Source organism: Scyliorhinus torazame, chromosome 13 (assembly GCF_047496885.1).
Source record: "Scyliorhinus torazame isolate Kashiwa2021f chromosome 13, sScyTor2.1, whole genome shotgun sequence".
Classification (NCBI taxonomy): Eukaryota; Metazoa; Chordata; class Chondrichthyes; order Carcharhiniformes; family Scyliorhinidae; genus Scyliorhinus; species Scyliorhinus torazame.
Genome location: NC_092719.1, coordinates 101325995 through 101351963, shown reverse-complemented (window position 1 = coordinate 101351963; position 25969 = coordinate 101325995). Strand labels below are relative to the sequence as shown.

Here is a 25969-nt window from a genome sequence, read left to right as displayed (position 1 = left end):
ATCTTGCTAGAAAGTTAGAGGAATGGCAGGGAAGGGAGTGCAATGTTCCTCCTGCAGGATGTTTGAGGTGAGGGATGCAGTTAGTGTCCCTGCTGATTTTACCTGCAGGAAGTGCTGCCATCTCCAGCTCCTCCAAGACCGAGTTAGGGAACTGGAGCTGGAGTTGGAAGAACTTCGGATCATTCGGGAGGCAGAAGGGGTCATAGATAGCAGCTTCAGGGAATTAGTTACACCAAAGATTGGAGATAGGTGGGTAACTGTAAGAGGGACTGGGAAAAAGCAGTCAGTGCAGGGATCCCCTGCGGTCGTTCCCCTGAGAAACAAGTATACCGCTTTGGATACTTGTGGGGGGGGGGGGACTTACCAGGGGTAAGCCATGGGGTACGGGCCTCTGGCACGGAGTCTGTCCCTGTTGCTCAGAAGGGAAGGGGGGAGAGGAGCAGAGCATTAGTAATTGGGGACTCTATAGTCAGGGGCACAGATAGGAGATTTTGTGGGAGCATGAGAGACTCACGTTTGGCATGTTGCCTCCCAGGTGCAAGGGTACGTGATGTCTCAGATCGTGTTTTCCGGGTCCTTAGGGGGAGGGGGAGCAGCCCCAAGTCGTGGTCCACATTGGCACTAACGACATAGGTAGGAAAGGGGACAAGGATGTCAGGCAGGCTTTCAGGGAGCTAGGATGGAAGCTCAGAACTAGAACAAACAGAGTTGTTATCTCTGGGTTGTTGCCCGTGCCACGTGATAGTGAGATGAGGAATAGGGAGAGAGAGCATTTAAACACGTGGCTACAGGGATGGTGCAGGCGGGAGGGATTCAGATTTCTGGATAACTGGGGCTCTTTCTGGGGAAGGTGGGACCTCTACAGACAGGATGGTCTACATCTGAACCTGAGGGGCACAAATATCCTGGGGGGGAGATTTGTTAGTGCTCTTTGGGGGGGTTTAAACTAATGCAGCCTGGGAACCTGGCTGAGTTCTTTGAGAAGGTGACTGAACAGGTACACGAGGGTAGAGCAGTTGATGTGGTGTAAATGGGAACCTGGATTGTAGTTTTAGGGTAAGGGAGAATGAGAGTATAGAGGTCAGGAGCACAGATTTGACGTCGCAGGAGGGGGCCAGTGTTCAGGTAGGTGGTTTTAAGTGTGTCTACTTCAATGCCAGGAGTATACGAAACAAGGTAGGTGAACTGGCAGCATGGGTTGGTACTTGGGACTTCAATGTTGTGGCCATTTCGGAGACATGGATAGAGCAGGGACAGGAATGGATGTTGCAGGTTCCGGGGTTTAGGTGTTTTAGTAAGCTCAGAGAAGGAGGCAAAAGAGGGGGAGGTGTGGCGCTGCTAGTCGAGAGCAGTATTACGGTGGCGGAGAGGATGCTAGATGGGGACTCTTCTTCCGAGGTAGTATGGGCTAAAGTTAGAAACAGGAAAGGAGAGGTCACCCTGTTGGGAGTTTTTTATAGGCCTCCTAATAGTTCTAGGGATGTAGAGGAAAGGATGGCGAAGATGATTCTGGATAAGAGCGAAAGTAACAGGGTAGTTATTATGGGAGACTTTAACTTTCCAAATATTGACTGGAAAAGATATAGTTCGAGTACAATAGATGGGTCGTTTTTTGTACAGTGTGTGCAGGAGGGGTTGCTGAAACAATATGTTGACAGGCCAACAAGAGGCGAGGCCACGTTGGATTTGGTTTTGGGTAATGAACCAGGCCAGGTGTTGGATTTGGAGGTAGGAGAGCACTTTGGGGACAGTGACCACAATTCGGTGACGTTTACGTTAATGATGGAAAGGGATAAGTATACACCGCAGGGCAAGAGTTATAGCTGGGGGAAGGGCAATTATGATGCCATTAGACGTGACTTGGGGGGGATAAGGTGGAGAAGTAGGCTGCAAGTGTTGGGCACACTGGATAAGTGGGGCTTGTTCAAGGATCAGCTACTGTGTGTTCTTGATAAGTATGTACCGGTCAGACAGGGAGGAAGGCGTCGAGCGAGGGAACCGTGGTTTACCAAGGAAGTGGAATCTCTTGTTAAGAGGAAGAAGGAGGCCTATGTGAAGATGAGGTGTGAAGTTTCGGTTGGGGCGATGGATAGTTACAAGGTAGCGAGGAAGGATCTAAAGAGAGAGCTAAGACGAGCAAGGAGGGGACATGAGAAGTATTTGACAGGAAGGATCAAGGAAAACCCAAAAGCTTTCTATAGGTATGTCAGGAATAAGCGAATGACTAGGGAAAGAGTAGGACCAGTCAAGGACAGGGATGGGAAATTGTGTGTGGAGTCTGAAGAGATAGGCGAGATACTAAATGAATATTTTTCGTCAGTATTCACTCAGGAAAAAGATAATGTTGTGGAGGAGAATGCTGAGCCCCAGGCTAATAGAATAGATGGCATTGAGGTACGTAGGGAAGAGGTGTTGGCAATTCTGGACAGACTGACAATAGATAAGTCCCCGGGACCTGATGGGATTTATCCTAGGATTCTCTGGGAGGCCAGGGAAGAGATTGCTGGACCTTTGGCTTTGATTTTTATGTCATCATTGGCTACAGGAATAGTGCCAGAGGACTGGAGGACAGCAAATGTGGTCCCTTTGTTCAAAAAGGGGAGCAGAGAATACCCCGGCAACTATAAACCGGTGAGCCTCACGTCTGTAGTGGGTAAAGTCTTGGAGGGGATTGTAAGAGACAAGATTTATAATCATCTAGATAGGAATAATATGATCAGGGATAGTCAGCATGGCTTTGTGAAGGGTAGGTCATGCCTCACAAACCTTATTGAGTTCTTTGAGAAGGTGACTGAACAGGTAGACGAGGGTAGAGCAGTTGATGTGGTGTATATGGATTTCAGCAAAGCGTTTGATAAGGTTCCCCACGGTAGGCTATTGCAAAAAATACGGAGGCTGGGGATTGAGGGTGATTTAGAGATGTGGATCAGAAATTGGCTAGCTGAAAGAAGACAGAGGGTGGTGGTTGATGGGAAATGTTCAGAATGGAGTAGTCACAAGTGGAGTACCACAAGGATCTGTTCTGGGGCCGTTGCTGTTTGTCATTTTTATCAATGACCTAGAGGAAGGCGCAGAAGGGTGGGTGAGTAAATTTGCAGACGATACTAAAGTCGGTGGTGTTGTCGATAGTGTGGAAGGATGTAGCAGGTTACAGAGGGATATAGATAAGCTGCAGAGCTGGGCTGAGAGGTGGCAAATGGAGTTTAATGTAGAGAAGTGTGAGGTGATTCACTTTGGAAGGAATAACAGGAATGCAGAATATTTGGCTAATGGTAAAGTTCTTGAAAGTGTGGATGAGCATAGGGATCTAGGTGTCCATGTACATAGATCCCTGAAAGTTGCCACCCAGGTTGATAGGGTTGTGAAGAAGGCCTATGGAGTGTTGGCCTTTATTGGTAGAGGGATTGAGTTCCGGAGTCGGGAGGTCATGTTGCAGCTGTACAGAACTCTGGTACGGCCGCATTTGGAGTATTGCGTACAGTTGTGGTCACCGCATTATAGGAAGGACGTGGAGGCATTGGAGCGGGTGCAGAGGAGATTTACCAGGATGTTGCCTGGTATGGAGGGAAAATCTTATGAGGAAAGGCTGATGGACTTGAGGTTGTTTTCGTTGGAGAGAAGAAGGTTAAGAGGAGACTTAATAGAGGCATACAAAATGATCAGGGGGTTGGATAGGGTGGACAGTGAGAGCCTTCTCCCGCGGATGGATATGGCTGGCACGAGGGGACATAACTTTAAACTGAGGGGTAATAGATATAGGTCAGAGGTAGGTTCTTTACGCAAAGAGTAGTGAGGCCGTGGAATGCCCTACCTGCTACAGTAGTGAACTCGCCAACATTGAGGGCATTTAAAAGTTTATTGGATAAACATATGGATGATAATGGCATAGTGTAGGTTAGATGGCTTTTGTTTCGGTGCAACATCGTGGGCCGAAGGGCCTGTACTGCGCTGTATTGTTCTATGTTCTATGTGAAGTTTGCACATTCTCCCCGTGTTTGCGTGGGTTTCGCACCCACAACACAAAGATGTGCAGGCTAGGTGGATTGGCCACACTAAATTGCCCCTTAATTGGAAAAAATAATAATTGGGTACTCTAAATTTATTTTTAAAACTATTATGTCCTGGTGCTGCTGGGAATACACAGATTGGCCTGCAGCTCTCCCAGGTACCTGCGGGGCCGAAGTCCCACTCCTACCTAGTTAAACCAGCCCCAGGACAACCCGTGTTAAAGTTGGCAAAGATGTCTTAACCACGTAACCCCACCTTCTCCTGGAAAATTCACCCCACACAGTCATTACAGAAGGAGGTGGCTAGGCCCATTGAACCCAATCAGACTTACTCTCCCCTCATAGCCCTGTGAATTTATTTCCCTCTAGTCCCCATCCAATTTCCTTTTTTAATTATTCATTCTCTACTTCCAGCACCCTCATGGGCAGAAAGCTCAAGGTCTTTATGCTTGACTGTGTAAAAAGGTTCTTCCTTACCGCCCCCCCCCCAAAAAAACCCATCTATTCTCCGCATCCTTATTAAATCTCCATTTTTAGGTCTTAAAATCCATAAAATCCCAACAGTGCAGAAGGAGGCCATTCGGCCCATCAAATCGGCACCCTACCCAGGTCCACTCCCTGCCCACCCAGCCCAATCCCCTGTGACCTAACCTGCACATCCCCGTCTACCAGCTCCAGAGAACCGTCTTTCTTTGTCTACCTTATCCTAACATGTCATAATCCTGTACACCTCCATCAAATCTCCTTACAGATTATCCAATAGTTTGTAATTTCCACATTCAGATCTTATTTTCACTACAGGAGGTTTCTGCAGAATCGCAGTGTTATGTTCTACTACACAGACAATCACTGAGTCAGCGTACCAAAGAACATCTAGTTCTGGACCAGTCGAATTTACTATTGTATAACAAACTGTGGGTTGGAAACTAATACTAACAAACTTGAACAATCACAAGAACAACTAATCACAACGACGTCTTCTACAGACTCCCCTAGGTACAACTTGCCTCCCCTAGTGGTCGGAGGTCAAACATATTTACATGTATAATTGCATATGCATATCACTACACGCAGTACTAGAAACTCATTGAACTTTTCAGAGTGTCTCACAAATCAATTCATTATCAAAAACATAAGTATGTTGCAGGAATAATAGACAGTCTAGTCCAATGATTCTTATTTGTTGTTTTCCCGGCATTTCTTTTTGCAGCAAGGAAGCTCCGATTTTGTCCCAGTGATTGTGAATAGGGAAGTCCTGCAATCAATGAGCAGAAGGGATGTTCTGATTAAACGCTGGGCAAAGCCATTAAGGTGGCACTACTATCGATCACTGTTACCTGATGTCTCCATCACCATGTGCCCTACATGTTTCCAGGTGGGATTCTACATTTTTTTTACCATAACTCTTGTTACACCCCATTCATTTCTTTAAAAACCTCTTCCCCACCATCCATCCCCCCAACTTCCAGCTATATTTCTTCCAGCGAGACCCTCCCTCTTTTCCAGCGAGACCCTCCCTCTTTTCCAGCGAGACCCTCCCTCTTTTCCAGAGAGATCCTCCCTCTTTTCCGGAGTTACACTCCTTCCTCTGTACGGAGTGATTCTTCATTCTCAATGATTTGAAACCTGATCAGCTCCCATTGACACCTGGAATAATAATAAAGTTACAGTACAGAAGGAGGACATTCGGCCCATCTTGTCCATGCCAGCCCGAGCACACCCAGGTTCCCTTTCTAATCCCACCCTCCTGTACCCATAGTCCTGTAGCTTAGAGCACTTAAGGTGTAGGTTTAGGTATCTTTTATAAGAGTTCAGGGTCTCTGCCTCCATCACCAACTCGGGCAGCGAATTCCAGACTCCCACTACCTCTCCAATTATTTAATTTCTTTCCTGTTCTGCCTATCATATTCACGTTTTCCTCCCTTGAGCTTATCATATCTTTTTCCCTCTATGCACCCATGATTCCTATGTCTCAATTACCAGAAACATCATCTCTAACTATACCCTTAGAATCATCATCATCCCACATCCCCTTGCATCCTTCTACACTGACATTAAGAAATTAAATCTCTTTCCGCAATCACTTACAGCTAAACTTACAAGCTTCCAATTACTCATCTGACAAAAACTAGGCAGGTTCTGATCCAATGTCAGTTATATACCACACCTGATTCTCTATATCTTGGTCAGCCTTCCTAGCACAGTCCTCATCTTCGCAAGATCTAGATTGATGGCTGGGCAACAGCAAATCACATTGAAACTCTCCCCTGCCTTAAGTGTATACTACTTCAGAAATAGTAACAAACATAACACGCACACCCCTCCCACCCCTCGCCCCAGCTGGTTTCCCCCACTCAAATGCTTCCTAACCCTCTCTCTATGCTCTTCAACAAGTGTAAGAAGCTCATGAGCCTCTTCACCACTTAAATTGAGATCACTGTTCAGCTGCCTCTGCTGTTTGCCCCGCTTCCGTCTGTCTACAAAGCCAAGCCTTTCCCCCTCCCTGCTAGCTCGGAACCCACATCTTTTGCCAATTTCTCTAGCACCCTTCATGACTTCTATCACACTTACCCTTTCCTACTAATCTACTAACCATCCGACTTGTTTACCAGACCCTGTGCTGAGTGTCTGTCTCATCGGAATTGCTCTTGTTCGGAATGCTTTCTGTGCCTTGACACCTAAAATTGTATACACTGATTTGTTGCCTAATCAACATTTTGTACGGTTGTATCACTAGTTCTTCCATCTCATACGTTGTGCTTTGATATGTGTAACCCAAAATGCTGCTAATCTGTTTTACAGCTTTATTTACACCTGCCCTTGAACTTAAGGGAATGATGTATCTGAATCCTTTTCTCTCTGTTCATCCACAGTCATCACCATATTTCCATTGAATGTATACATATTTGCCCACTGGTATATTGTTTACTTGAACATTGCTTGATTGAGATTCTGTGTTGCCTAGCCCGACTTCACCACTGTTATCCTTCACCCACAGATGTTTCACAGTGAAGACTATGAATTGCTTGTCCTTCAGCACAACTGTTGCCCATACTGTCGCCGGCCAATAGATGAACCCGGTCTCTGATCAACATGGCACAACTAAAGAGTAAAAAGGATCTTACCATTCCTTCAGTCCTAAGAATTTTGCAGCAGTTGTTAATGGTATTTAAGGCAGTAACTGTTGCACCTGGGTCTGCTGCACAGTGATCCTCCAGAACAGGCTGTATATCTGCCCCTGGACCATACAGAGCTGTGGTTTTACAAAACTGAACACAGAACCTGAAAGTGTTTGAAAGATAACCTGAAATGTTACTGTTCTCCTATTGAGTGAATACCAAAACCAATGAGGATTGTACATTATATGCTAAATGTGGATTTAACTGCAGGAGCTCTGTGTGGTGATACCTGTATGGTGTGACCATTTCCTCCTGTGGTATGGGCACATGGTATGTGTGTAATGGTAGTTCATTCCCTACTGGCAACAGGTTCAGTTTTCCCAGTATCAGCAGCTTGCCCCAACCCCAACCCCCTGCCCTAAGTAGATGTTTTTTTGAGACAGATGTGTTGGTAGTCTTGCTGGACCATAACTTGATAATAACAACTTCAGTATGACCCTGCAAACTGTAGAGCTGACTTTACGAGTGTGCAAAACTGGCACAGAGCACCAGATGTGGAAGTCTGTATCCCTTTCATTGATTGAACAAAAATCAACTTCTCCACCTACCTGCCACAGCATTGCATCTTTAAAATCATCTCCTTTGTGTTTACTGATAAAAAGAAAATACCAAAATTAGCTGAAGCAATTCCACAATCCACAAATTGGTGACTGACTGGTTAGTTCCTGTCTCCTTCTCCCCTCTTCGCAGAATAGAATAGAAACCAATCACTACAATGCAGGAGGAGGTCAATCGGCCCATCGAGTCTGCGCCAACCCTGTGAAAGAGCACCCACCCTAGCCTCATAACCCCAGCTCCTAAAAAACAAGGGCTTCACTTCAAGCAAGAATATGTTACATAACCTGACCAGCGTTGCAAGTGTTTCTTCTCTGCTGAATGAAAGGAAACTGGGCAAGTGCACGAGAGAGAAATGTGTAGAGGATTACAATGATAGATTTGGATGAGAAGAGGTAGGAGGAGGCTCATGTGCAACATTTAAACACCGACTGGTTGGGCTGACAAGATATTCCATCCGATGGGGTTGCATGATTGCCTCAATGCTGCTTTAGTGCAATTTAAGTCCAGTACCTCAGTGGAAAGTTAACACATTCCCTATAAACCCAAATGAGGCCAAATCCCCTGAACTAAACTCATCTGTAAAAGATAAATGTAATTACCAAAATATTAACCAAAAATAAGCTTCATTTGCCCATAAACAAATCCCTACCTATACACTGGTTTAATTTGACTGAATTAAAAATCTCTTCATAAAAATGTGAAGTGAGGATCAATTTTCTTTTCTCAGTAAATTTAATTGAAGCATTTAAAATTTTATTATCAAATGATGCCTATTATGGTTTTTCTTTTTACACTGTGTAACTAACACAAACTTCTCATTTGCTAGATAAAGGTTATTCTACAGTATGTGATGGATGGGCAGGTTTCTAGTGATATCGTAGCTTTGTCTGAGCCATTGTAGGAGCTCACCAACAGATAAAGATAGTAGACAGCACCCCTGCTTTGCAGCAGTTAGAGCCCAGACTGATGGGGTGGACGTTTCCTCTCAATGGGTGAAATGAACTTTGGGTTGCCACAACTCAGTTCCCAGAGAATGCAGCTTTCACAGCAACTGTCTATATTTGTTCAAAGGAGAATTTTCCATTTCTGATAGCTACACCTGCAAGCAGGATGCAGCAGGAGATCACACAGGTTAGGGAGATAAAATGGGACGACTCATCCAGTCTCCTGGTACAAAGCCCAGCCCAGCTGGAAGGAGTACCAGGAATGCTACAAAATGGAATCTTACCCTCTCAGTAGTCAGTCTTATTCGGATTGGGTTCTGCAGTTCTCAGACTGATGATATTTGGATTGGGGTACATTGGTGTAGAGGGAACTTTAATTTGTGACTAGACCCTGTCTGCCCCTGCTCTGAGATGGACCTATTTAAAATGTTTTATTTCTCATTTGTAGGATACTTGAATTTGTTGTTTCCAACCTGAACATCTTCTGACCTCATTTTGATGAATAAAGAATTTGCCCCTGCCCCTCCCCCAGACTAAAGCATTGAGCATTATGCTGTGATAAGAAGGATTACTAGAATTATTCTTTGACCTTGTATGCTAGGAGACTTAGAAGTTGAGTAGATGTCAGCCCTGTAATAAATTGAATATCTTTCTCTAGTTGCTTTATAAGATGACAGTCAGGGTTTATTTGGACATACTTGAAGAAGATTGTGTTTGAAGCAGATATTTTGGACACCTCATGATCTTACGGTGCAATGTAAATGCATATGGGTTTAGGTTTAATTGTCGATCTTATTTTTTTTATCAGAGCTTGTTTATTTAAATCAGAACTAAATTTACTGCAAACTCCCCTAATATTTTCTTCCAGCTAACAAAACAGTAGGAATGATACACTGAGAACATTATGTAATCTTCATCCAGCAAATAAATATGCCTTCTGTAAATGGTATGGTGTGTATTCTCCACACTGATGGGACTCTCTGCGTAGTTGTTTCAAAGTCTGCAATATTCCTTGTCTGAAGCATGTGATGTGCCCCAATTTTCCCTAATCAAACATGCATTAGGCCAACAACATCCTGATATTACAGCGAGACAGTGGCCAAGGTGCACCTTGGCAATGGGCACACTGGCTATCCCTTGGGATATACAGTTTAAAGGGCACTTGTTTCATTGCTCAATAAATGGACTATAAGGTGCAGCCTCTGAAGGTAAATGGCATCTTGTGAAAATCACTGACAGTGTGGTCCTTTGATTGAAGGAGGTTCTTAGATTATTAACACACTATCCAATAAGTTTTCTCTATGTTTAATGTTGCAAACCCAGAAACGAAAGATCAAGAATGTGTTTAATTTCACTACGAATAACAAATATTGAAATCCTGGTCCCTGTGTTTTCTGGTGTTTGATATATTTATAAATTCACATATACATTATTAAAAATAAATTTGTACCATAAGGTGTCGTTGGAAACTCTTATGTCATTATCTATGACTAAAACAAATTTGTGTTGGTCAGCTGTGGATGCATGTTTTGAGAGAGATTTAATCAAAGTGACAGCTGAGTTTACCTACCTGGAGATGCCCTTGTGATCCTAGCTGTATTCTTGGCCTTGGAGCAGTTTACATGAGGGCAGTGGGCCCACCGGTCCCCTCCCCTCAGGTCCTACCAAGTTAAGAGGGCAGTGCTGCTAGAGGGAGAGGAGGTGCCTAGCTGTAACTGCTGATGGGGATGGAGAGCATTTGCACAGATCCCTCTTTTTGTGAAACCCCAAGATCCTGTCCACCTATTGACATGGCAGATGAATTGCATTTGGGATCAATTAAGGGCAAGTGAACTCTCTTCCCTGAATTCACATCCCTAAATCCCTCCATCCATGTAAACTCTCCAGCCCATATTCACAGCCACCCCCTTGTTCCTGTCATCTCATTAGGGCAACTGATCACTTTGTGTCACTCTCCACACTCCCCCCCCCCCCCCCCCCCCCCCCCCCTACATCCCAACCCTGCCTCCTTCTGTATTTATCCCTGGGGAAAGCTATCCTCTAATGCCCTAGTCACCATTTAGATAATTGGGCTTCCTCGTTCTGGCTGATTTCCCTGGTACAGCACTTATCTCCACTTGCTTAAGTACAAGAAACACAGACTTGAAAGGATATGGCAGACAATTGGTTTAGCCATCTACCACAGTGATACCATCAATTCACAGCGAGACCATATGAACAAGTGAACAAAGGCTTTATTACACAAAGAACTAGCCTTCCAGTGACTTCTGTACAAATGAGCACCACCCACTGAGCGCAGGACTATATACCGTCCCGGGGGGGCGGAGCCGGAGGCGGAGCTCACCGGGGTTCCAGCTCAATCCTTAAAGGTTAAAGGTTACACAGACACCACATCTCCTGGTGAACCTTTCACCACACACCGGATCAGGCTGGACCACATAAAACGCTATTCGGTCCTGCTCTCGGATGCTAAAACAGCCCACTACACTAGAAGCATTCAGGAAGACAAACATAATACCCAGCTTCTTTACAGCAAAATATCTTAAAGCCCTGTCCTCTCCATCCATGCCTCGAACAATAAGTATGAAGAGCTCATGAACTTCTTTGTCACTCAGATTGAGGCAATCCGATCAACTACCTCTGCTGGGTTACTTCCTTCCACTGGCTCACCAAGCCAACCTTTTGATTTGTTTCCCCCTGCCCTCTCCCTGAACTGGCATCTTTCTCTAGTTTCTCTCCACCTCCCCATATGGCCTTTCTGAGCTCATCTCCGTGAGACCTCCTGTTCCCTCAAATCCTAGTCCCACTAAACTGCTGACCGTTCAGCTTTCCCTCCTTGTCCCCATGTTAGCCGATATTGTAATGATTCTCTTCAGGTATTGCCTATCTCTCCTGTAAACTTACCATCATCACCCCTCTCACAATATCAATCCTTGCCCTTGCATACTACACACAATCCTCAACGGACCTTTCCTCTACAAATTCCTTGAATATTTGGTCTGGGTCTAAATCTGTTCCCATCTGTCCTACATCTCTGTTCGAACCCGTCCAATCATGTTTCCTCCTCTGTCAGAGTAACGGGCGATTCTTATCAAAGGGCGCGATTCTTCCAAACAATTTCTATCTTAATTTGTGGCAGGTTTTTCAGGGAGTTTCCCGCCGATTCAATGACACTTAGTCACTTTTTGGGACCCTGGGGAGTTTCCGGTTTAGCCCACATTTAGAAATATTTTTTTAACACTTGGGAGCTGAACTCCAAGATCGGGCCGCCATTTTGAAAGGGTGCCCTGATCTCAAAGTGAGCTTGTGGTCCACCCCCACCCATGGGCAATGTCACCCCCACACACACATGGACACCATCCCACATCCCCCAAGTGAGGATTCCCCGCAATGGAGGTCCCCCTCCTCAAACACCCTTACAGCACCCCTCCCTTCTGGGACCCCCACCCATCACCCCCCAACCTCCCAGAGGCCCAACTTACCTGCACTGCACTCCCCCACCCTTCAAACCACCCCCCCCCCCCCCTCCACCCTTGTCTCATGGACATGACCTCCCTTGCCCCCTGACCCTTGGCAATGACACCCTGACACTCAGGCACCCTTGCACGGGGAAACCATAGAATCGAAGGAGGCCGGTGGATCCCAGGCAGGTAGGTCTTACGTAAGTTTACGACCTAATTCCGTGAGCCTAACCGGTCCTGCCCATTTGGGGCAGGGTTCTGACTTCGGAGAATCCCAGGAGGCGCGGAGGCTGTCGGGAGATTCGCTGCAGGACTCTCCCGTGATTCCCCGGCCGGGTTGTGCTCTCACTTGAGCGCAACACGGCCGGAGAACCAGGCCCAAAGTCTCATCCTATATGAATGTGACAAAGGTAAACTTGCGCTTCTCGACCACTCTGCAGCCCATGACACAGTCGGCCATCCACCATTGCTTCTCCACAACCATCCAACTGGGTGGGACTGCTCTCATCTGGTTCCATTCTTATTGAAGTATTTTATGAGGGCCACGAAGAATCCAGCACGAGTTTTAAGGATACAAAGTAATAACATTTATTTACAATAACATATATAACAGCAGCAGCAACTTCCCTTGCTGCACACTCCTTCCTGCTGGTTCCTAAACTGGCCAGCGTTATTTATTCTTGGAGTTTACTAATGGTTTCTCCGTCCCCCTCATTGGGGAAGCTCATACTCCCACAGGATTGTGGGATTGTCAGTAGTCCCCAGCCAATGGTAAGCAGACAGGTTATAATATCCCTCCCCCCCAAAGTCCAAGGAATCCACCGAAGACCCTGGCGAAGGAGGGCGTCGGACTCGTTTTGCCGCAGGCCGGACACCATTTGCACGCGGCGCTGGATCAGGCGGCGTGTAACGAGACGGAGACCGGCGCTTCCGTGATGAACGGCGTAACGGTTGTACATCCACGGCCCGTGGACCCGAGGATTCCCCCCTCTGATGCGTCCTGTGACTCCATCTCGGAGTCAGAGTCTGCTGCCTCTGTCATGTCAGCGTCTCTATCTCCATTCGGTTCTGTAACGACCTGCGCAGGCTTTGAGTGAGGCACCAGTGGAAGATTGTGAGGACTACCTTCCCTGGTCTCTGCGGCTGTAGAAATGAGCTCCGGGGGTGGGGAATCTTTGGAGGGGATAGTCTTCTGGACCGAACGTGGTCTACATGTTTGTGCTGGAGACGACCCTGGGCTTGCACCTGGTAAGATATAGGGCCCGTTTGGTGAACGATTACGCCAGGAACCCACTGGGCACCACCAGCTAAATTCCGAACGAACACTGGGTCACCGGGCGCAAACTGCCGAATCGGCCGATGCCGAGAAAATCCCTGTCCCTGCCATTCTTGTGTGCGGCGTACTTTTGCGCCAATGTCCGGGAAAACCATACTAAGGCGGGTGCGAAGTCTCCGGCCCATTAGGAGTTCTGCGGGAGCTACCCCAGTCACCGCATGGGGGGTGGTCCCATAGGTAAACAAAAAGCGAGCCAGTCTCGTGTCCATTGATCTGGAAGACTGCTTCTTTAGGCCTCTTTCGAATGTCTGCACTGCGCGCTCTGCCAACCCATTTGAAGCCGGGTGGTAAGGGGCAGTGCGGATATGGCATGTGCCGTTCATCTTCATGAACCTCGCAAACTCCTCACTCGTGAATGGAGTGCCGTTATCCGTGACCAGCACCTCGGGGAGGCTATGCGTACTAAAGGACAAACGCATCTTTTCAATTGTTGCGCAGGACGTTGTCCCCTGCATCTTATGCACCTCTAGCCATTTAGACTGGGCGTTGATTAATAGAAGGAACATGGATCCTTGAAAAGGGCCTGCGAAATCTGCATGCAAGCGTGCCCAAGGCTGTCCTGGCCATTCCCAGTGATGTAGGGGCATGGCCGGCGGAAGCTTCTGATGCTCCTGGCAAATGGAGCAGTTTTGGGCCACCTTCTCAATGTTGGTGTCGAGGCCTGGCCACCAGACATAACTCCGGGCCAACATTTTCATTTTGGTCACACGTGGATGCCCATTGTGCAAGTCTCTTAGTACCAGCTCCTGGCCTTTTTCCAGGACAATCACACGCGCCCCCCCCCCCCCCCCCCCCCACAAGAGGATGCCGTCTTCCATGCTAAATTCTGACAGCTTGGAGGAAAATGCCCGCAACTCGCCTGGGAGCTGTCTATGCTGCCCACCATACAGGACTATGTGCCGAACCTTTGACAGGACTGGCTCCGTCTGGGTCCACTCACGGATCTGTGATGCCGTGACAGGCAAGGTGTCCATAAAATTTAGGGTTGCAACCACCTCACCGGTTGTGGGGGTCGACATGGGGCCGGTCGATAAAGGCAATCGGCTCAGTGCGTCGGCATTTGCTATCTGCGTTCCTGGTTTGTGCTCCAGAGAATACTCGTATGCAGCAAGCAACAAAGCCCAGCGCTGGATCCGTGCGGAAGCAATGGGCGGTATTGGCTTATCCTCTCTGAAAAGTCCCAGCAGAGGCTTATGATCAGTCACGATAGTGAAATGGCGGCCATACACGTACTGGTGGAAGCGTTTCACCGCAAAAACCACTGCCAGGCCCTCCTTCTCGATCTGCGCGTACTTTTTCTCCGCTGCAGTCAATGTGCGGGAGGCGAAAGCTATCGGTCGCTCGGCCTCGTTCTCCATCTTGTGGGACAGGACGGCCCCAATACCATTCGGGGATGCATCACATGTGACGAGCAAAGGCTTTCCAGGATCATAGTGGGTTAGTAACCCAGACGACGACAATTGTTGCTTTACCCGCCGGAAAGCGGTTTCTTGCGGCTGACCCCAAACCCAGGTGAGATTTTTCTTTAGCAGAAGGTGCAATGGGGCCAGCGTTGTTGCCCGATTGGGGAGGAACTTCCCGTAATAGTTTACGAGACCGAGAAAAGAACGAAGATGCGAAGTGTCAGTCGGGGCGGGGGCCTGTTGACTCGCATGCACCTTCTCTGCGACGGGGTGCAAACCTTCGCGGTCCACCCGATAACCTAGGTAGACTACTCCCTTTGCCTGAAATACGCACTTTATGCGACATAAACGGACTCCAGCCTCCGAAAGGTGTCTAAGGACAGCCTCCAGATTTTCCAAATGTTCCTGCTCCGACATCCCTGTAATCAAAACTTCATCTAAGTAGACAGCAACACGTGATAAACCTCTCAAAATGCCCTCCATAACACGTTGAAAAATAGCGCAGGCAGAGGATACTCCAAAGGGCAACCATGTATATTCATACAGGCCCCGGTGTGTATTAATCGTTACATATGGTCGGGAGGCAAGGTCCAGCTCCAACTGTAGGTAGGCGTGACTCATATCTAACTTTGTGAAGGAGAGTCCGCCTGCAAGCTTCGCGTAGAGATCCTCTATGCGAGGCATTGGATATCGGTCGAGTCGGGAAGCCGTATTCACTGTAAGTTTATAGTCGCCGCACAAGCGAACTGTGGCATCTGGCTTCATTACAGGTACAATTGGTGCTGCCCAGTCAGCAAAACGGACGGGCCTGATAATACCCAAACGAGTGAGCTCCCCTTCTACCTTCTCGAGCAAGGCGTAAGGCACCGGGCGTGCCCGGAAATAGCGCGGCGTGGCTTCTGGTTCGACTTGGATATGGGCTACGGCCCCTTTTATTTTCCCCAAACCAGGCTGGAATACATCTGGGTATCGTCCTAGCACCTCAGTCAACCCTTCAGAAACTGTTTGGAGGATGTGCTGCCATTGCAACCGCAAATGGCGCAACCAGTCCCGACCCAACAGGCTGGGCCCATGGCCGCGCACCACGATAAGTGAGAAACGCCCCTCCTGGCGTCCATAAACAACAGGGGTCATTGTAGTTCCTGCAATGTCCAGTGGTTCCCCCGTGTAGGTGGCCAACCTGGCCTGTGTGTCGGTTAATGTAAGGGTCTGTATACCCTGCTTGATGTGGTCGAATGTCCTCTGGGCGATCACGGAGACCGCTGCGCCAGTGTCCAACTCCATCTCAAGCGGGTGACCATTGACCCGTACTGCCACCTTAATGGGGGTCACACGGGGAGCTGCCACACAATGCAGCTGCAGGCAGTCGTCCTCCGTCTCCACGTCCTCGGGAGTAGTCGCCGCAGGTTCATCCACATGGAAGGTACGGTCGGAACGACGGCGCCTCCGGCGCCCCCAGGACGGGCGTCCATGACTGGGTCGGCGCCTACAAGTCTGACACGGACATGGCTCCTCATCCATTGGTTCTGGAGAAGGCTCCCTTCGGGGAGGAATGTCCGACGGCCACTGGCGTCGGTCCGGACGTCGCCTCGCCCAAGGTACCGCAGGAGTGCAGGGGGACGTTTTCGGACGGAAGGGGTTGCGCCCCAAGGCATGCACTTCCATTCCCTGTAGCTCCTGCACTCCTCGTTCTGCGCTCTCTCGGGACAATACTATTTGAATGGCCTGTTGAAAAGTCAATGTTGGCTCAGCTAACAACTTACTCTGGGTGGCCGCATTGTTAATACCGCAAACCAAACGGTCGGGTAACATTTCTGACAAGGTCTCACCATAGTCACAGTACTCCGCAATCCTGCGTAGCCTGGATAGAAAATCGGCAAGGGATTCTCCAGGGGTCCTCTCAGCGGTATTAAACTGGTAACGCTGGACTATCGTGGACGGGGTTGGGTTAAAATATTGCCCCACTATATTCACAAGTTCATCAAACATTTTGGTGTCCGGCGCAGCTGGGTACGTAAGGCTCCTAATCACCCAAACGTATGCGGGCCGCAGGCAGTGAGCAATATGACCACCTGGCGCTCGTTTTCGGTGATATTGTTTGCCTGGAAATAGTAACGCATCCATTGTGTGTACTGGTTCCAGCTTTCTAGCGCAGCATCAAAAACATCCAAACGTCCATACAGAGGCATGGTATAATAGAAAACAACTTCCAACCTGTATCCAACAAAAATCCAGGGAGGTGGCTTCAGCAGTGTAGACAGCTATTCACTTTAATCTTCGTCGCCAGTTTTATGAGGGCCACGAAGACTCCAGCATGAGTTTTAAGGATACAAAGTAATAACATTTATTCACGATAACATATATATATATATATAACAGGAGCAGCAACTTCCCTTGCTGCACACTACTTCCTGCTGGTTCCTAAACTGGCCAGCTTTATTTATACTTGGAGTTTACTAATGGTTTCTCCGCCCCCCCTCATTGGGGAAGCTCATACTCCCACAGGATTGTGGGATTGTCATTAGTCCCCAGCCAATGGTAAGCAGGCAGGTTATAACAAAGTATAACCAACGAATTACTTGCAAAGGATTTTCTTCCGGCTCTCACACCGTTACCTCTGGTGTTCCCAAGAAGTTGTACTTGCCCCTCCTATTTCTCATCTACATACTGCCACTCGCGACATCACCCAACAGCTCAGTGTTAGTTTTCACATGTACACCCAGCTTTTCCTCAGCACTATTTCCTGTGACTCCTCTGCTGAAGCCCTCATTCATGCCTTTGTTACTTCTAAACTTGAATACTCCAGCACACTCCTGGCTGCTCTCCAACATTCTTCTCTGAATTGTAGACCATTTTGCTGCCTGTTTTTAACTTACAGTCAGTTCTGTTTCTCCATCTCCTGCGTACTTGCTGATCTACATTGTCTCCCATTTCAACAGCAGATTGATTTTTATTATGCCACCTTTACTTTCAAATCCCATTGTGGTCTCACCCCTCCATTTCTCTACAATAATCTCCAGCCCTATAATAATAATAATAACATAAACCTCAGATATCTGCTCCTCTTAAATCTGACCCCTTGTGCATCCCCAGTTTTAATTGTTCCGCTGATTAGTGGCTGTGCATTCAGTTGTCTGGGCCCTAATCTGGACTACTTTAGAACATAGAACATAGAACAATACAGCGCAGTACAGGCCCTTCGGCCCACGATGTTGCACCGAAACAAAAGCCATCTAACCTACACTATGCCATTATCATCCATATGTTTATCCAATAAACTTTTAAATGCCCTCAATGTTGGCGAGTTCACTACTGTAGCAGGTAGGGCATTCCACGGCCTCACTACTCTTTGCGTAAAGAACCTACCTCTGACCTCTGTCCTATATCTATTACCCCTCAGTTTAAAGTTATGTCCCCTCGTGCCAGCCATATCCATCCGCGGGAGAAGGCTCTCACTGTCCACCCTATCCAACCCCCTGATCATTTTGTATGCCTCTATTAAGTCTCCTCTTAACCTTCTTCTCTCCAACGAAAACAACCTCAAGTCCATCAGCCTTTCCTCATAAGATTTTCCCTCCATACCAGGCAACATCCTGGTAAATCTCCTCTGCACCCGCTCCAATGCCTCCACGTCCTTCCTATAATGCGGTGACCACAACTGTACGCAATACTCCAAATGCGGCCGTACCAGAGTTCTGTACAGCTGCAACATGACCTCCCGACTCCGGAACTCAATCCCTCTACCAATAAAGGCCAACACTCCATAGGCCTTCTTCACAATCCTATCAACCTGGGTGGCAACTTTCAGGGATCTATGTACATGGACACCTAGATCCCTCTGCTCATCCACACTTTCAAGAACTTTACCATTAGCCAAATATTCCGCATTCCTGTTATTCCTTCCAAAGTGAATCACCTCACACTTCTCGACATTAAACTCCATTTGCCACCTCTCAGCCCAGCTCTGCAGCTTATCTATATCCCCCTGTAACCTGCTACATCCTTCCACACTATCGACAACACCACCGACTTTAGTATCGTCTGCAAATTTACTCACCCACCCTTCTGCGCTTTCCTCTAGGTCATTGATAAAAATGACAAACAGCAACGGCCCCAGAACAGATCCTTGTGGTACTCCACTTGTGACTGTACTCCATTCTGAACATTTCCCATCAACCACCACCCTCTGTCTTCTTTCAGCTAGCCAATTTCTGATCCACATCTCTAAATCACCCTCAATCCCCAGCCTCCGTATTTTTTGCAATAGCCTACCGTGGGGAACCTTATCAAACGCTTTGCTGAAATCCATATACACCACATCAACTGCTCTACCCTCGTCTACCTGTTCAGTCACCTTCTCAAAGAACTCAATAAGGTTTGTGAGGCATGACCTACCCTTCACAAAGCCATGCTGACTATCCCTGATCATATTATTCCTATCTAGATGATTATAAATCTTGTCTCTTATAATCCCCTCCAAGACTTTACCCACTACAGACGCGAGGCTCACCGGTCTATAGTTGCCGGGGTTGTCTCTGCTCCCCTTTTTGAACAAAGGGACCACATTTGCTGTCCTCCAGTCCTCTGGCACTATTCCTGTAGCCAATGATGACATAAAAATCAAAGCCAAAGGTCCAGCAATCTCTTCCCTGGCCTCCCAGAGAATCCTAGGATAAATCCCATCAGGTCCCGGGGACTTATCTATTGTCAGTCTGTCCAGAATTGCCAACACCTCTTCCCTACGTACCTCAATGCCATCTATTCTATTAGCCTGGGGCTCAGCATTCTCCTCCACAACATTATCTTTTTCCTGAGTGAATACTGACGAAACATATTCATTTAGTATCTCGCCTATCTCTTCAGACTCCACACACAATTTCCCATCCCTTTCCTTGACTGGTCCTACTCTTTCCCTAGACATTCGCTTATTCCTGACATACCTATAGAAAGCTTTTGGGTTTTCCTTGATCCTTCCTGCCAAATACTTCTCATGTCCCCTCCTTGCTCGTCTTAGCTCTCTCTTTAGATCCTTCCTCGCTACCTTGTAACTATCCATCGCCCCAACCGAAACTTCACACCTCATCTTCACATAGGCCTCCTTCTTCCTCTTAACAAGAGATTCCACTTCCTTGGTAAACCACGGTTCCCTCGCTCGACGCCTTCCTCCCTGTCTGACCGGTACATACTTATCAAGAACACGCAGTAGCTGATCCTTGAACAAGCCCCACTTATCCAGTGTGCCCAACACTTGCAGCCTACTTCTCCACCTTATCCCCCCCAAGTCACGTCTAATGGCATCATAATTGCCCTTCCCCCAGCTATAACTCTTGCCCTGCGGTGTATACTTATCCCTTTCCATCATTAACGTAAACGTCACCGAATTGTGGTCACTGTCCCCAAAGTGCTCTCCTACCTCCAAATCCAACACCTGGCCTGGTTCATTACCCAAAACCAAATCCAACGTGGCCTCGCCTCTTGTTGGCCTGTCAACATACTGTTTCAGGAAACCCTCCTTCACACACTGTACAAAAAACGACCCATCTATTGTACTCGAACTATATCTTTTCCAGTCAATATTTGGAAAGTTAAAGTCTCCCATAATAACTACCCTGTTACTTTCGCTCATATCCAGAATCATCTTCGCCATCCTTTCCTCTACATCCCTAGAACTATTAGGAGGCCTATAAAAAACTCCCAACAGGGTGACCTTTCCTTTCCTGTTTCTAACTTCAGCCCATACTACCTCGGAAGAAGAGTCCCCATCTAGCATCCTCTCCGCCACCGTAATACTGCTCTTGACTAGCAGCGCCACACCTCCCCCTCTTTTGCCTCCTTCTCTGAGCTTACTAAAACACCTAAACCCCGGAACCTGCAACATCCATTCCTGTCCCTGCTCTATCCATGTCTCCGAAATGGCCACAACATCGAAGTCCCAGGTACCAACCCATGCTGCCAGTTCCCCTACCTTGTTTCGTATACTCCTGGCATTGAAGTAGACACATTTCAAACCACCTACCTGAACACTGGCCCCCTCCTGCGACGTTAAATCTGTGCTCCTGACCTCTATACTCTCATTCTCCCTTACCCTAAAACTACAATCCAAGTTCCCATGCCCCTGCTGCATTAGTTTAAACCCCCCCCCCCAAAGAGCACTAACAAATCTCCCCCCCAGGATATTTGTGCCCCTCAGGTTCAGATGTAGACCATCCTGTCTGTAGAGGTCCCACCTTCCCCAGAAAGAGCCCCAGTTATCCAGAAATCTGAATCCCTCCCGCCTGCACCATCCCTGTAGCCACGTGTTTAAATGCTCTCTCTCCCTATTCCTCATCTCACTATCACGTGGCACGGGCAACAACCCAGAGATAACAACTCTGTTTGTTCTAGTTCTGAGCTTCCATCCTAGCTCCCTGAAAGCCTGCCTGACATCCTTGTCCCCTTTCCTACCTATGCCGTTAGTGCCAATGTGGACCACGACTTGGGGCTGCTCCCCCTCCCCCCTAAAGACCCGGAAAACACGATCCGAGACATCACGTACCCTTGCACCTGGGAGGCAACATACCAAACGTGAGTCTCTCACGCTCCCACAAAATCTCCTATCTGTGCCCCTGACTATAGAGACCCCAATTACTAATGCTCTGCTCCTCTCCCCCCTTCCCTTCTGAGCAACAGGGACAGACTCCGTGCCAGAGGCCCGTACTCCATGGCTTACCCCTGGTAAGTCCCCCCCCCCCACAAGTATCCAAAGCGGTATACTTGTTTCTCAGGGGAACGACCGCAGGGGATCCCTGCACTGACTGCTTTTTCCCAGTCCCTTTACACCTCACTTTTTCCCAGTCCCTTTACACCTCACTGCCTTTCTCCCTTGCTTTCCTCCTTTACGACGATCCTTAAAACTACCTCTTCAACCCAGCTTTTGGTCACCTCCCCTAATATCTCATTATGTGGCTCAGCATCATACTTCATTCTATAATGTTTCTGTGAAGCACCTTGGGGCTGAGGACCCAGGTTCGATCCTGGCCCCGGGTCACTGTCCATGTGGAGTCTGCATATTCTCCCCGTGTCTGCTTGGATTTCGCCCCCACAACCCAAAAACAAGATGTGCAGGGTAGGTGGATTGCCCCTTAACTGGAACTAAAAAAAAAAAAATATGATACAAAAGACGCTACATTGCCCTCCTCCATTTGAATGTGTCTGTAGCCCCAAGACTGAGACAGCCCTCTGAAGTGGGTGGAAAAAGAGGTGTAGTAGGACAAGCAGTGATGCTGCATATTTGCCTCAGTACTCACAGAATTGACCTGAAACATTCCGTGACCCCGTTGAGCCCGGCACGGATCCGGGTGAATAGCGGGTGAGGGCAAAATCAAAATTCGCACCAAGCACAAACCAGTTTGCGATTCACCCAGGCCACTCCCAATAGCGAGTTCCGGATCTCGCCCAAAAATGGCAAGAACATAATTAACCCTAATTTGTATTCATTTCAATCACATTAACAACATTGAATGTCAAATGCAGTGGCCTCTTTGTCGTTTAGTACTCCTTTTCAAAAACGTGAAACTGGCTCAATGGCTGCTATGGGGAACTGAGGAGGTGAGTAGCCATTTCCATTTTCAGGCATGTAGCTCAAGGGCACTGGAGTTGCTGCCCCAGTGCTTGGAGGGGTTGGGGTACCCTTTGGGGAGTTGGGCTTGGTCGGGGGGCTGAAGAGTTCCAGCAGGTTGGGGCTCACCCCTGGGTCAGGGGGGGTGAGGGGCTTTGCGTCTGTGAGGCCTTCAAGCCATCTTTAAATATTGTGGAGACCCATAACAGGGGGCCTCCACAAACCCTTCCAGGACAGAGCCCTGCTGCAACTTCTATCCTGAAATTTCACCCCCTTTGACTGTGACCAGCCTTAAGCTTCACAGCTGAAGGCTTTTTCAAATGAAGAATTGGCCTTGTTAGTTGTGAGAACACTTCAACCCCTCGGGCTGTGTTCTTCAATTCTGTGGCTACGTCCCCTTGCCGGCGTGGGAACAGTGGTGTTTTACGCCAGTAAAAATGGCCACCGATTCCCCGTTTTGCTGGGGGCTAGTAAGACGGCAGCGAAGTGCACCCAGCTCTAGCTGCCGATAATAGTCGTCTCCCCCCCCCCCACTTCGGCCGGCTCGCGCGCCCTAGACCACCCCCCACAGTGCCCCCAGCCCCGAATAATGTCCCCCCCCCCCCTGCCCGTGGATCGGCCCTCCTCCAGTGGCGCTGGACTGAGTTGGCCATTGAATACAATAGAATCCCTACAGTGCAGAAGGAGGCCATTCAGTCCATCGAGTCTGAAAGACCACCCTGACACAGGCCCAATCCCCCACCCTATCCCCGTACAACCACCTAGGGGCAATTTAGCATATCCAATTCACCTAACCTGCGCATCTTTGGACTGTGGGAGGAAACCGGAGCACCCGGAGGAAACCCACGCAGATACGGGGAGAAAGTGCAAACGCCACACAGACAGTGACCCGAGGCTGGAATTGAATCCGAGTCCCTGGCGCTGTGAGGCAGCAGTGCTAGCCTCCGTGCCACCCAATTTTTTTAATATCTTAGAATTCATAGATTCCCCACAGTGCAGAAGGAGGCCATTTGGCCCATCGCGTCAGCACCGACCCTCCGAAAGAGCACCCTACCTAGGCCCACTTCCCTGCTCTACCCCTGTAACACTACCTAATCTGCACATCTTTTAGACATTAAGGGCAATTTAGCAGGACCAATCCATCTACCCTGCATATCTTTAGACTGGAAGGAACCCGGAGCACCCGGAGGAAACCCACTCAGACATGGGGAGAATGTGCAAACTGCACACAGACAGTGACCCGTGGCCGGAATTGAACCCGGGTCCCTGACGCTGTGAGACAGCAGTGGTAACCACTGTGCCACTGACCCAATCCGCTCAATGGATAATATCATGACACTGCTGAAGCGATTTGAGGCTTTTTCAGGGTACAAATTAAATTGGGAGAAAAGCGAGTATTTCCCGATTATGCCACTGGTGAAAGGAGTCAACTTAGAGGTGTTGTCGTTCCGTCTGACGGGTTCCCATTTTCGATACTTCGGAATTCGAATAACCCGTGATTGGATTCACCTTTGAAAATTAAAATTTTCAACTCTGGTAAGCAGAGTAGAAGCAGATTTGCAGAGATGGAATAACCTCCCTCTGTCCTTGGCTGGCAGAATCCAGTTGGTAATAATGAATGGCCTACCTGTTTTTTATTTCTATTTCAATGCTTACCGATATTTTTACCTAAATCATTTTTTCTGGAAGTAGAGAGACTGAGTTTAACCTAAATTTGGGTGGGAAAACAAGCCAGAATCCGGAAAATGGTTCTCCAGAAAGATCGGCAGTCAGGAGGCTGACCAAATCTTTTATCCTATTATGGGGCAGTAAATACTGAAAAGATATTGATTTGGTATGGGGATTTAGAGGAGATATGGGTGCAGATGGAGTCAGGCTCCTGTTGGGGATCCAGGGTTCGAGTGTTAGGAACGGCTACATTGCCCTTTTATCCCAGTAAGTATTCTCAAAATCCAGAGTAATCTCCACATTAAAGATATGTTTCGCCAACATTTTAAACTGGGTGCGGTGTCAAATCTGATGCTGATTTGTGCGAGTCATATGTTTGAATCGAGGACACGTGACAGTAGATTCTGGAGAAGAGACGAGAAGGGGTGTTATAATGAAAGATTTGTTTATGGAAGACCGACATGCGAGATTTGAAGAATTGGGAGCCAAATATGGGCTTTTATGAACGTAGAAATTTGAATATTTATAGGTGTATAACTTTACGAAAACGATTTTTCCATCTTTTCCAATGTTATTGCCTTACTTGTTATTAGAGAAGATTCTGTCGTTAATTGGGCAGAAGGAACCTGGGGCTGGTTTAGCACAGGGCTAAATCGCTGGCTTTGAAAGCAGACCAAGGCAGTCCAGCAGCACGGTTCAATTCCCCTACCAGCCTCCCCGAACAGGCGCCGGAATGTGGCGACTAGGGGCTTTTCATTTGAAGCCTACTTGTGACAATAAGTGATTTTCATTCATTTTCATTTCAGGAAGGAAACACGTCTGAGGTTTATGAAAGGCTTCATCCTTGGTTGGGATCAAAACCAAGTGGAAAGAGGAACTAGGATTCGAGATTCTACAAAAGGCAAACACGACATCATCATGGGCTAGATTAGGATTAATACAATTGACGGTTGTGCAGAGAGCCCATTTGACCAAATTCAAAATGAGTAGGATATTTGTGAAAGTGAAAGATGAGTGCGAACGGCGCAGAATTAGCCGGGCCAATCATGTACATATGTTTTGGGCCTATCCTAAGCTCAGAAATTTTGGGGCCCTTCAGTACAATGTCGGCCATTCTACAAATCAAATTGAATCCCTGTCTTTTTTTAAAACGGAATAATTTATTTTATTAAACAACACTGAACAGTAGAGCTTCATCACTGAGGAACCTGTGGCGGCCAAAGGGGAAGTGTGTGGATGAGCGGAGGGCAGCTGCGCACGGCCTCCCTAATGTTCCCAGCAGAGATCTTGGAATTCCTGATTGTACAGAGCCAGGTGGTCCAGCACAGCTGGCTCACTGGATGGTACTCTAAGAGAAGGCGGGGCAATCATGGTAAGGGTGGGTGAGGATTAGGGGATTTGAGGGCCCCGGGATGGAAGCGCTAACTGTTTGTCAGTCTTTCTCCATCTCCAATTCCTCCCAGATAAAACGATGTTTGCTGGTGTGGATCCCGCGGACGCTGCCCTCACTCTGCCCGTGGCAGCCGAGGCGGGCACACCGTAGAAAGCAGCAATGCCAGCACAGACTGGAGGCGGCACCCCATGTTCAGGGGCAGCTGCAAACCCTGAAGACTCGATTGCCCATTCGGCTGAGGAGTGACCCGAAGGGGAGACCAGCGATGGCCCAGGTGTACAGGTGAACAGGTATCGTTGGTCCTTCCTTGAGCTGCCAAACATCATGTGTCGCATAAGACTCTGTCTCAACAGAGAGATAGTGCAGCACCTGTGCCACATCCTCGCATACACGGCACCCAGTGGAGGAGGAGGATACCCGCTC

At 48.0% G+C, this 25969-nt stretch overlaps 1 protein-coding gene across 3 annotated transcripts in view; it reads left to right on the top strand.

The window, feature by feature from the left end:
- Nucleotides 1-10143, top strand: part of ift122 (intraflagellar transport 122 homolog (Chlamydomonas)) — a 459699-nt gene extending 449556 nt beyond the window's left edge. For all 3 annotated transcript variants that reach the window (XM_072472002.1, XM_072472003.1, XM_072472001.1), the window contains 2 exons: nucleotides 5218-5382; nucleotides 7006-10143. In XM_072472002.1, the coding sequence (XP_072328103.1) occupies nucleotides 5218-5382; nucleotides 7006-7095 (255 nt within the window). In that variant the 3' untranslated portion in view covers nucleotides 7096-10143. The remainder of the gene's footprint in view (nucleotides 1-5217; nucleotides 5383-7005) is intronic.
- The last annotated feature ends 15826 nt before the right edge of the window (nucleotides 10144-25969 follow it).